General features: G+C 35.2%; 1 protein-coding gene across 1 annotated transcript; it reads right to left on the minus strand.

The window, feature by feature from the left end:
• Positions 1-2,384: 2,384 nt before the first annotated feature.
• Positions 2,385-13,044, minus strand: LOC141401980 (uncharacterized). The gene is made up of 2 exons (XM_073982578.1): positions 12,807-13,044; positions 2,385-3,279 (listed from the first exon to the last, which is right to left on the minus strand). The coding sequence occupies exons 1-2, from the start codon at positions 12,943-12,945 to the stop codon at positions 2,612-2,614; spliced, it is 807 nt and encodes a 268-aa protein (XP_073838679.1). The 5' UTR covers positions 12,946-13,044; the 3' UTR covers positions 2,385-2,611.
• Between the last annotated feature and the right edge of the window lie 157 nt (positions 13,045-13,201).

The following is a 13,201-nucleotide window of genomic DNA, read 5'->3' on the forward strand; positions in this document are numbered from 1 at the left end:
TCGGTCCAAAATTTGGCTTTAGTAATATTTTGTCCAAACATAGTTTAAGTCTGAAGATAAGCCATATCGGTCCACTCCTTCAGGTACCTCCCCCACATAAGTTCAAAAATGTTCGGAAAAATTGTGCGCACGATAATTCTGGATGGGAGTGGCCGAATTGGTCTATACTTTACACATCCTAATATATCTACCAGATATAGATCAGGTTCAAATATGGACCATATTTGTCCACTCCATCCGGCACCTCCCACACAATATTTCGGATAAGTTCACTTTAAGACATGCTCTCGAATCACTTTAATTTTTGTTGAAGCAACTTGTATTCGCTGCCTCAATTACGTTGGTAAAAGTTTTTTAGGGGCAAGTCCATACTTCTTGAGCAAACAGCCCGAAGAGTGTAAAAACCCCCTATGGCACCATATGTTGTGGCTGGAGATCCACTTTCGTAACGGTCAATGTCGATCCATTCCTTTTAGTATCTCCTCCGCAAAACTTCTGATCTTTAATCCTAATCAACAGTTTTGTCAGTTCAAAATTTTTAAAACCCCCTAAATACATACGTATTTTGGGAAAAAATGTTTCAATATACACAGGCTGAGGGTATATCTCTGTCGGCAAAGCCGACTGATACTTTTTTACTTGTCTATCTACATTTGTATAGGAAGCAAATTATGTTGTAATAGGAATGCTGCGTTATTTGACATTTTCTCACCTTGTGAAAACTGATTTAAGACTTGTTAGTCTAGATTTATTGCTGTGGCGGAATATCTGGAGAGTCTCAATAACATAACAATTTGCAAAAAAACTATGTTAAACGTCAAAAAACTTAATTTAGAATGCTGTTTTGATGATTTTCTAAATTTAATTGACGATTTTTGTCAAAAAAACACTTGCATATTTAGCATATTTTTTGCATATTTTGCATATTTTTTGCATATATTTTGCATATTTTTTGCATATATTTTGCATATTTTTTGCATATTTTTTGCATATTTTTGATATGACCCCAAATATCGAAAAATTGACCCTCAAAACGCCTAGATCCAAAATTTGAGTCCAATCGGATAAGAAATAAAAAACATGCTAAAATCCGATGTCTAGTTATTAAACTGCTTACTTAAGCCAAATTAGGATATGTCGTCCAATACTAATCTTCTTCTTATTTCACAACTTAAATTGTTTGATGAGTTTATGACGAGGTAGACAAAGTCTTTAACTACCTCAAAGTTATAGGAACCAACATCCACACTTGGTCGGAGTTCTGCTGGACCTACTTTAGGAGATTCTCCTTCAAGCTTCTTAAATGTATCAGTTACTTCTATTACTGATGGAACAATGATGCCGATATCAGCAGCATAAGCAAGCAAGTGGCCAATGGCCTACTTGCCAGGCCTAAAGTCGTATTTATGTGTGCCAATTATGTCGTTGAAAATTGGATTTAGTCGTTCGGACAATATCCCTGACACTATCTCACGACCAATAAGGGGCAAACTTATGCCCCTGTAATTAGAGCACGCAGTTTTATCACCTTTCTTGTGGGCGGGACACAGAATGCTCAGGTTCCAATCGTCGGCTACGCGTTCTTCCTGCCAGATGGCGCTAACTAGATGATTCATACATCTTACCAGCGTGTCGGCTTCGGTTTTGAACAGCACGGTTGGTAAGTCAACGGCTCCTGCTGCCTTATTATTGTTCAGCCAGCTTATTGTCGTCTTTAACTTATCTTGGTCGGGTGGTATACATTCAATGCTACCATCTTCTAGGATTGGATCTGTGGTATCTTCGTCGTCTTCGCTAGTATTGGATACCAACAGTTTGGAGAAACGCTTTTAACATATCCTGAGCACACTACCTTTTATCAGTTACCAAATTACTATGCATGTCTCTACAGGTTTGTTGTTTCACTCTTTGGTAGAATTTTCGGAATAATTAAGAATAATTTTATTATCATGGGCAGGACAACGGACATATGTTTCTGCTAAGCGCTTGTAAAATATATCTTCGATCTGTTCGTCCTTGTCTTCAGTGGAAGCATGAGCGCAAATAAATCTGATGTTGAAGAATTTTGCTTTTATCCGTAACATAGCAAGTCTTCCATTTACTGATGGAAAGCTAGAGACCAAATGTTTTTACCTCCAACCATGCATTATGTCATGGCATCTATATATAATACAGATCGTCATCTTTAGATGTTGTTGTGATGCTTTTCCCAAACCATCGTATTTCCTGCACGGCATTAACATCGACCTTGTAGTTTTCAAGTACATCTGCCAAAGTGTCCTGGCCTTGTCATGTTAAACCAGGCCAGGGCCATTGCATGGTATCTATCTTTCATCTCCTACCTCACACAGTTTATCAAGATAGTTTAAAAATACGCAGACGTATTTTTATTTTCAGTTCGTTTATTTATTTCAATTCATCAACCATTAATTATTTGGCATTAATTTTTATCCTTAATTCCAAATACTTATGTACTAATATGTATGTATAACATAATAAACCAATTTAAAATTTTAATAAAATTATTCGAATGTGTTAAGTTTGGGATTTATATAACTGTATCACCTCCACAGTATAAGTGGCAGTACCAGGTAATTGGACTTGTTTTGAATTAGTTTTCATCATCACTAGATATGTTTTGGTAATTCTCTGGTTCTTCATGGGCAACTTGAGTGGGCATTTCTTGAACATGCAACAACTCTTGTTCCAATATGACTTGAGCAATTTTATATTTAGTTATGGCTTGACGCTTTGCGGAAAACTTTTTTATTGTTTGCGCATGGGCCAACATCAAACATTCGATGTCATCAAAAACGGCTTTAAACTTTTTCTCTTTGAAGTGATCACGTAACGATTTCGGTTCTTCCGTTTCAGATTTTCTCTTTAAAGTTCTAGGCTGAGTTATGCTAAATGATGCCGTTTCCGTTTGAACAATTGTTTCTTGTACGGGTGATGGTGAATTCGGTGATTCATCTACAAAGAGTACAGATTCCAGGGGTTGTTGTTCTTTTGGCTTGTAATCGTTGTCACAACCAATAAATTCATTTTCTTCGTAGACAACGGGCATATTTGAATTGGAGTTAAGTAGTTCGAAATCACTTTCGGGAGAATTGTCATAATCTTCTTGATATGATCTATTACTAAATGACAGATACGGTAGAAAATATTTCATTTGTTCAGCCCATACCCAAGGTTTTGGCGATTCATCGGCGTTGACTCGTTTCATATATTTCGCAAATGTATCTTTTAAACTTTTCCATTTCTTCTTCAACTCGAACGCTGAAAGTTAAAAAAATGCAATACAAACATAAAATGAGGGACAAATATAAAGTAAATATATTATAAAGCTTTGGATATTGGTTGCTTGCTAGAGAATAATTTCCTTTATTTTTTCGGAAGTTTGTTTTTATTGGTATATTTATGATTATGTAACTATAATAAACAATAGTATTTGTATAATACCATAATACATTGTCCCAAGAACGAGCTCTCTAGTATAACACTGTGCGACAACACAAAAAATGACAAGGAAAACTGAGTAGATTATGAAAGTGGAGCTTAAAATATGAGACACGTGTATCGGCGTTTTTAATATTTACATTGGAAAGTAACCAAAGTAGGCGGGGCAAGTTCCGCCTATTTCTAGTTTTTTTTTCGAAATATTTGAGTAAAGATAGTCCCAATTTACATTGGGCGAGTTTACTTGCGGCAATTGTCATTTTGTAGGAGAGAGGGGTGAGGCATATGGTAACCCTTTGCCTCTCAGCACCCTCTCTCACCTACAAACTGACAATTGCCGCAAGTAAACTCGCCTAATGTAAATTGGGACATATCTTGGAATCCTTGCATTTTAGGTCTGTAGTGTCTTTGCCAACATTACAGAGGAGGAAATGGGGAATATTTTTGTTAAAAATTTTAACCCTTATGCGGTTCATCAAAAGGGTCTTTTTGGTCCTTTTTTCAAAAATCTTTCAAAAACTTTAAAATGTGATCAAATCGGACTTACTCTGAGTTTATTCCAAATTGTCACACAAAACATAATTTTACAGAGATGACAGTGAAAGACAAAAATATTCTTAGTCAAATTTCATTATGGGTCGCCAAAGAAATGAAATGTCTATTTACACTGTATATCATGTAAATATCAGTATCAATTTTGCTGATAAAACATAAACATACTTCGCAATTTTTTTTCCTTCTTTTTTCGAGTTGATACATGAAAGTAATATGAAACTTGGTTCTAGGTGAAAAGAAGAAAAATTCTGCACAAAATTTCACTATGAGTTTCAGAATAAACCATATATCTAGGTATACTATTTTCTTAAGAAAATTAGGTTACAAATGTATATATTTTAGAATGAAATTATTTGTTTTAATTTTGGACTGATAATTAAATACTGGATCAAATTCTAACAAAATCTTTCACTTTTTGGAGATATGGTAAAAAGAAGAAAGGTTCCAAATCAAATTTCACTATAAGTCTCCGAATAAAAGAAATCTGTAACCATAACATATAACATTTTTAGCAGCCCTTGTTTTTGATACAGGGTTTAGGGCCATATTTTAAAAATGTTATCCAGATTGTCGTTGTGATTGGACACTATAAATATTTTTTTAATGGTTTTTCGTTATGAATTCATACTGAAGATGTTGTGCGCTCCATTCAAACAGCTTTTGAAATATTTGTGGAGAATATATATTTGAATAAAAATAGGTAAAAAAAACTTTTTAAGTTAAACGGTTTTATGTTAAACACACATTGCAATGTTTAAGATAAATGTACTAAAAACCAAAAAATAATAAAATAGACACAGTCGTGGGAATTATAAACATATGCATAGACTAGACTAAAATAAAACCGTGGGGCACGTCAATTGTCTACAATCGTTGATTAAAATGATTGTTTTGTAATGTTACACTATAATTAGGCAGTTGTTCAACCGACAACGATGGAAGTGTGATAAGTAGGGCTAGAATGTGAAAACAAGCTAGCAAGCTCGATTATAAGCGAGTTTTAGGGTTTCATAGTGGTGAGCGAGTAGTACTTTGTCGATTAAAGACAAACTACGAGCAGTGAAACGCTTCCTCGCCAGGCAGCAGTGTGAATGTCCAACGATAAACTAGTTGAAACATCTCTTGTATTTACATGGAGTGTATAACTATTGGAATTTCCATCAGCAAGAAATAGTAAGTAATTTCCTCACTGTCTGCGGGCCAACTGCCTAACGACGAATTAAACGATTCTTCTATCGCACATTAAGTCGATAATTTGTAGACAATTGACGTGCCCCACGGTTTTATTTTAGTCTAGTCTATGCATATGTTTATAATTCCCACGACTGTATCTATTTTATTATTTTTTGGTTTTTAGTACATTTATCTTAAACATTGCAATGTATGTTTAACATAAAACCGTTTAACTTAAAAAGTTTTTTTACCTATTTTTATTTTCTAGTTTTTAGTTTTTATTTCGCATGCTGTTTAATTCGTTTAGTGCTTCATTATTGCAAGGTTTCTTGCCCGTTAGTTTATTGCAGTCCAACTCCTCTATACGTAGTCCCTGCAAAGATCTTACTATACGTAGGCTTGACCTTCTTCAAACAGTTTCGCACCTAAGTATACGACTGCGTGATCCACAGTGCTGCCCTGGATTTTATGTATAGTAGAAGCCCATGATAGTATTAAAGGCAACATTCTTCTTTCAGCCGTCTCGTAATTGTACTTAGCTGGAAACTGTATGGCTTTCGGGTGTATAAGATGTACTGTATAGTGCACTGTATTCTTCTTGTCAAGCCCTTTTATTTGATACACATATTGGTGGGATTGATAAAAAATTGTTATCAGCATTTGGTAGCGGCGGCCATCCTAGATTTCAATTTTGCATAGTAAATTGTATTCTACTTGTTGAGACCTTTCATTTGATACCTATTTTGAGGGGATTGATAAAACCTAAGTTATACGCCATTTTGTAGAGGCCGCCATCTTAGATTTTAACTTTATATAGTACATTGTATTCTACTGGTTGAGCACTTTCATTTGACACCCATATTGATGGGATTGATAAAACCTACGTTATCCGCCATTTTGTAGCGGCCGCCATCTTGGAATTAAATTTTTTTATAGTATATTGTATTCTGCTTGTTGAGCCCTTTCATTTGATACCCATATTGATGGGATTGATAAAACCTACGTTATCCGCCATTTTGTAGCGGCCGCCATGTTGGATTTCAATTTTTTATAGTATATTGTATTCTGCTTGTTGAGCCCTTTCATTTGATACCCATATTGATGGGATTGATAAAACCTACGTTATCCGCCATCTTGGATTTCAATTTTTTATAGTATATTGTATTCTGCTTGTTGAGCCCTTTCATTTGATACCCATATTGATGTGATTGATAAAACCTACGTTATCCGCCATCTTGGATTTCAATTTTTTATAGTATATTGTATTCTGCTTGTTGAGCCCTTTCATTTGATACCCATATTGATGTTATTGATAAAACCTACGTTATCCGCCATCTTGGATTTCAATTTTTTATAGTATATTGTATTCTGCTTGTTGAGCCCTTTCATTTGATACCCATATTGATGGGATTGATAAAACCTACGTTATCCGCCATTTTGTAGCGGCCGCCATCTTGGATTTCAATTTTTTATAGTATATTGTATTCTGCTTGTTGAGCCCTTTCATTTGATACCCATATTGATGTGATTGATAAAACCTACGTTATCCGACATCTTGGATTTCAATTTTTTATAGTATATTGTATTCTGCTTGTTGAGCCCTTTCTTTTGATACCCATATTGATGGGATTGATAAAACCTACGTTATCCGCCATTTTGTAGCGGCCGCCATCTTGGATTTCAATTTTTTATAGTATATTGTATTCTGCTTGTTGAGCACTTTCATTTGATACCCATATTGATGGGATTGATAAAACCTACGTTATCCGCCATTTTGTAGCGGCCGCCATCTTGGATTTCCATTTTTTATAGTATATTGTATTCTGCTTGTTGAGCCCTTTTATTTGATACCCATATTGATGGGATTGATAAAACCTACGTTATCCGCCATTTTGTAGCGGCCGCCATCTTGGATTTAAATTTTTTATAGTATATTGTATTCTGCTTGCTGAGCACTTTCATTTGATACCCATATTGATGGGATTGATAAAACCTCCGTTATCCGCCATTTTGTAGCGGCCGCCATCTTGGATTTAAATTTTTTATAGTATATTGTTGTTGAGCTTGTTGAGCCCTTTCATTTGATACCCATATTGATGGGATTGATAAAACCTACGTTATCCGCCATTTAGTAGCGACCGCCATCTTGAATTTATAATGATAATGAATAAATATAATTGTATTGTCACCAAAATCCAAAGTGTATACAAAATTTCAGATTAATCGGATGACAGGAAGAGGGTGAAATTTGAGTTACTAAATTTGACCCAAGAATAAATAATAAATAATAAAATAAAAATAGGTAAAAAAAAAACTTTTTAAGTTAAACGGTTTTATGTTAAACATACATTGCAATGTTTAAGATAAATGTACTAAAAACCAAAAAATAATAAAATAGATACAGTCGTGGGAATTATAAACATATGCATAGACTAGACTAAAATAAAACCGTGGGGCACGTCAATTGTCTACAATCGTTGATTAAAATGTTCGTTTTGTAATGTTACATTATAATAAGGCAGTTGTTCAACCGACAGCGATGGATGTGTGATAAGTAGGGATAGAATGTGCAAACAAGCTAGCAAGCTTGATTATAAGCGAGTTTTAGGGTTTCATAGTGGTGAGCGAGTAGTACTTTGTCGATTAAAGACAAACTACGAGCAGTCAAACGATTCCTCGCCAGACAGCAGTGTGAATGTCCAACGATAAACTAGTTGAAACATCTCTTTTATTTACATGGAGTGTATAACTATTGGAATTTCCATGAGCAAGAAAATAGTAAGTAATTTCCTCACCGACTGCGGGCCAACTGCCTAACGACGAATTAAACGATTCTTCTATCGCACATTATGTCGATAATTTGTAGACAATTGACGTGCCCCACGGTTTTATTTTAGTCTAGTCTATGCATATGTTTATAATTCCCACGACTGTATCTATTTTATTATTTTTTGGTTTTTAGTACATTTATCTTAAACATTGCAATGTATGTTTAACATAAAACCGTTTAACTTAAAAAGTTTTTTTTACCTATTTTTATTTTCTAGTTTTTAGTTTTTATTTCGCATTCTGTTTAATTCATTTAGTGCTTCATTATTGCAAGGTTTCTCGCCCGTTAGTTTATTGCAGTCCAACTCCTCTATACGTAGTCCCTGCAAAGATCTTACTCTACTAAGAGCCACGTAGGCTTGACCTTCTTCAAACAGTTTCGCACCTAAGTATACGACTGCGTGATTCACAGTGCTGCCCTGCATTTTATGTATTGTAGAAGCCCATGATAGTATTAAAGGCAACAACATTCTTCTTTCAGCCGTCCTGTAATTGTACTTAGCTGGAAACTGTATGGCTTTCGGGTGTATAAGATGTACTGTATAGTGCACTGTATTCTTCTTGTCAAGCCCTTTTATTTGATACCCATATTGGTGGGATTGATAAAAAAAAATTGTTATCAGCCATTTGGTAGCGGCGGCCATTTTAGATTTCAATTTTGCTTAGTACATTGTATTCTACTTGGTGAGACCTTTCATTTGATACCCATGTTGATGGGATTGATAAAACCTAAGTTATCCGCCATTTTGTAGAGGCCGCCATCTTGGATTTTAATTTTATATAGTACATTGTATTCTACTGGTTGAGCACTTTCATTTGATACCCATATTGATGGGATTGATAAAACCTACGTTGTCCGCCATTTTGTAGCGGCCGCCATCTTGGATTTCAATTTTTTATAGTATATTGTATTCTGCTTGTTGAGCCCTTTCATTTGATACCCATATTTATGGGATTGATAAAACCTACGTTATCCGCCATTTTGTAGCGGCCGCCATCTTCGTCATATTCTTGGCACTTTGGTTTCTAATTTCCGCAGTGAATTGCCATTGTTTCCTCTATCGCAAGATTTCCAGTAACCGAATTTTTGGAATTGCTTTTGGTTGGAGATCCTCCATGCTGAAAGTCCTCTAATTTTAGTCCCACCTTTCAAAAAGTTTTTAGTTGGATAAATCTTTGACCACCATACATTACATCTTATAAACCTTTTAATTGGAATTTGGTATACTGTAATATGCCAAGGTATTTTTAAATCTCTATTAAATTAAATATCTCCAAACAGAAGAATAACTCGCATCGGCGAGTGCATATTGGAATTGTATCGAATAATTCCAATATACTGCTATTGTGTCAATGCACTAATAACATTTTTATATCAGAAAACGCAAAAACTTTATTTCTTTAACCGAAGTGATTGAGTCCGTGTAAACCAGAAAATATATTTTTCACAAAATATATATGTATTTTCCCCAAATTGCTTTTACAAATAAATGCTTACATTTTTCTAATAAATTTAATTTGGATTAAAGCGCAAACGAGTTTAATTTTTGCGGAGAGGAATGTGCCGACTTAGTCCATTAAACAAGTAGGTCTCATTATGAGAGTCATTCCCCTGGCCCCCACCCCTACGTACGTCCCTGGCTACCATATAAGGATATATCCCGATTTTATGTACTTTGAGGATCTTGACAACATTTCTTAACACATTTTTCTGGAAATTAAGATTTAAAGTTCTGGGTGTATAAGAATTCATCTGCAAAAAATTTTCAACATGGGTCAATGTTTTGGTATAGCCACATATAGAGGTACAATCAAATTTGCTTAGCTTATTTCGAAAGATAACATATAGGCTAAAATACAAAATTAAAATTTTCGGATTAAAAATTTGCATAAATATTATACGCACGATTTTTTTTTTAATTTGTTGTAACAACTTGTATTCGCTGTCGCCATTCCGACGGTGATAGTCCATACTTCCTGAGAATATGGCCAAAAAGCTATAAAAAATCCCTACGGCACCGTTTCGGTCCATGCTTCCTGACATACCAGTCCAAAAGCTCTAAGTTATACGGTGACCAACGGAAGTGACGGGATGGCACGCTAACTATCGAGAATTTTGGTTGCGTCGCCGGTATTCGATCATATATTGTACATAGATGAAATTTCAATTCACACAGGCTGTGGGTATATCTCTGACGGCAAAACCGACTGATACTTTTTTACTTATTCTTCAGAATTTCATTTATTATGGTCCATATTTACATTAGGCAATTTTCCTTGCGGTAATTGCTAGTTTGTCGGTGCGAGAGGATGTTGAGAGGCAAAGGGTTACCATATGCCGCACCTCTCTCTCCATGAAACTGACAATTGCCGCAAGGAAAATTGCCTAATATAAATATGGACATAGTAATCATGGTGCAAGAAAGAAGGTTATACAATCGGGTATGTTCTGAGACACACTTCACCTCTCACTTCACGCTTCAAGCATTTTGTTCACCCCACTTACGCTTATTTTTCTAGTATTTTATGGATGGACTAGGGTGTACTATTCTTTTTAAATACCCTAATGAATGTTAGCCCCAAAAAAATCGCAAAAGATAGGAGCAAATGGGGTGAAAAAAATGTGAATACTTCTCTAGAGGTGGTGTCTTAGGACACGCTGTTCGGACTCGGTAATAAACAGTAGGTCCCATGAATCGGGGTGAACTCATTGATATGAGAGAAGGCTCTCTTGTCCCTACTGGGATGTTTGTGGAATAATTATATTTTATACATTTCTAATAATTATTCCTAAATTGGAAAATTGACATTGTTTAGCCCCTTCTGCTACATATCTAAATTTTCTTTCTTTTCGGAATACAATACGGAATTTGTATCAGGGGAAAGGTCAGTAGTTTTTTTTAAATATAGGCTACTTTGCCGGTACATGCCCTATAGGAATTAAAATATGGACCAAAACTACAATTTTTATATTTTTCATACAAAAGTAATGGGCCATTAAAACCGCTTAATAATATCAGATTATCATCCAAAATTGTAGGCATCTTTTTCTACATAAACTCTTACCTCGTGCAAAATTTGGTGATTATTGAGCTATAATAGCGTGTTTATGATTACACTACAAACAAATAACTGAGTATATTAGGCTGTAACACTGTTGTCTTATCATGTACACCAACACAATTGACATCAATAGAAAGGTCAAGCGTTCCTCTTCCAAGTACAGCTTACTTGCACGAAATGTCTCTTCCAGGAAGCTTCTTCTTTGTCATATTATCTTACCTTATTTAAAATTTCGAGGCGATCGGACTATTATTACGGATAAAAATTATGTTTTTGGTCCATTTCACCCGCTAAATATTTCACGATCATCACCAATAACAATAGGTATATATTCTGGCCGATCTCTATGCAAAATTTTGTGACAATCGGTTCATTACTGCGGCCTGCAGTTTGATTACAATTTATAATGGACAGACGGACGGACGGACACACATCTCAAAATCGCTTTATCTCGTCGAGATATGAAGATTGGTATACCACATTGGGGATCTAGGACCAATATTTCGCGGTGTTACATGATTTTTTACCAAATCTCATAGTGGTGTAGGGTATAAATAGCAATCGTCTGGTATGAAAAAGTCAAAATCGAATTTTTTTAGATACGAAGTTCAGGAAGTAAGGCATTGAAATATTAATTTTCTATAGCAAAGTCAAAACTGTATAAAACGAAAGAAAAAGTATAATAAATTCCGTGAACTAAATTTTTTGGACTTTGAGGAACTGTTTGAAAGTAATGAAACAAATTTATTTTTTTGGAATGCAATATTAGATTTGAAACGTGTTGATGGTTCATATGCTTATACTCAATAAAGGTATTAACTCAGTCGTCCGCATATTTTGACATTTTAATTCGATGTGCGTATTTTAATTTTTGACGATTTTTTTAATAGATTTGATGATTTTTATTTTATTTATCATTATTTTTACGATAAAACCGCCTGGTATCCCTAGCTGGCAGCCGCTGGTTGAAACGCTTTTAGTTTCGGGTCAATCCGGTACAAAGAACCCGATGTCGTGGGATTGCTATGTGGTTGTGGTTACGTTTGTTCTACAACAACATTTGCTATTACCTGTATTTGCACCATAGAAGCGACTAGGGGTGCTATCGTGGTGCAATGATATGCACACCCGCCTTGCACGTAGAAGGTCGTGGGTTCGATTCCCCTGCCAAGCAACATCAAATTTTCAACGGTGGCAAAATACCCCTTAGTAATGTTGACGACATTTTGTGAGTATTCCAGCCATGTAAAACTTCTCTACAAGTGGTATCCTAGGACACGCCGTTCGGACTCGGCGATAAACTGTAGGTCCCATATCATTGAGCTAATATGAATCGGGGTACACTAATTGATATGAGAGACGTCTTCCTTGTCCCTTCTGGGATGTTAGTGGAACAATTATTATAGAAGCTACCCTACATTCTAGATTATTGTAACGTGCATTTTAATGTATTAAAATGGGAGTATTGAACAAATTAATTTGACAGTTAATACAATTAAGCATACCATTAGTACCCACTTTAGGTAATTTTCCTTGCTGCAATTGTCTGTTTGTTGGTGAGAGGTAAAAGGTTCCCATATACCTCACCTCATTCTCTCTAAAAGTGACAAGTGCCGCAAGGAAAATTGCTTAACGTGAATTTGGACTTTGCCTATCTTTGCCTATCTTTGCTATACATATGTCATATGAAATAAAAAAGATGCATGCGAAAATTGAATTTTACTTACAATTTTCATTTAATTCCTCGGCCATCTTATCCCACACTTTGTCTTTTTTGTAGCTGTTCTTGTAGTCTTCGTGTTGGACATCGTATAGAATGGGATATTGCTTTATGACTTCTATAAATTTTGCCTTCTGCATATGCATGTCTGCTTTGAACAAATTAAACACGAATTTTTACTGAGTTAAGCGCAATACTACAAAGAGTAGCAATAACAACGCCGCTTGCCAACAAACTGAAACGCGACGAAAATGCTTTATTCGCCTACCATGCGAATAACAACCACCAAAAGTAATGACGCTTATTTGTTGGTTGTGGAAAGCAAGGGGCAGAAAGAGAAACGTTTTTTTTTTCAACAGATACACATAAAATGCTGTGGCGAATACGATGGTTGGGATATAT

Source organism: Musca autumnalis, unplaced genomic scaffold (genome assembly GCF_047663935.1).
Source record: "Musca autumnalis isolate F117 unplaced genomic scaffold, ASM4766393v1 scaffold_4, whole genome shotgun sequence".
Lineage (NCBI taxonomy): Eukaryota > Metazoa > Arthropoda > Insecta > Diptera > Muscidae > Musca > Musca autumnalis.

Coding starts and splice junctions, on each gene's coding strand:
- LOC141401980 (XM_073982578.1), bottom strand. CDS start 12,945: ATGCATATGCAGAAGGCAAAATTTATAGAAGTCATAAAGCAATATCCC. Junction 3,280..12,806: donor CGAGGAATTAAATGAAAATT/GTAAGTAAAATT, acceptor TTTAACTTTCAG/CGTTCGAGTTGAAGAAGAAA.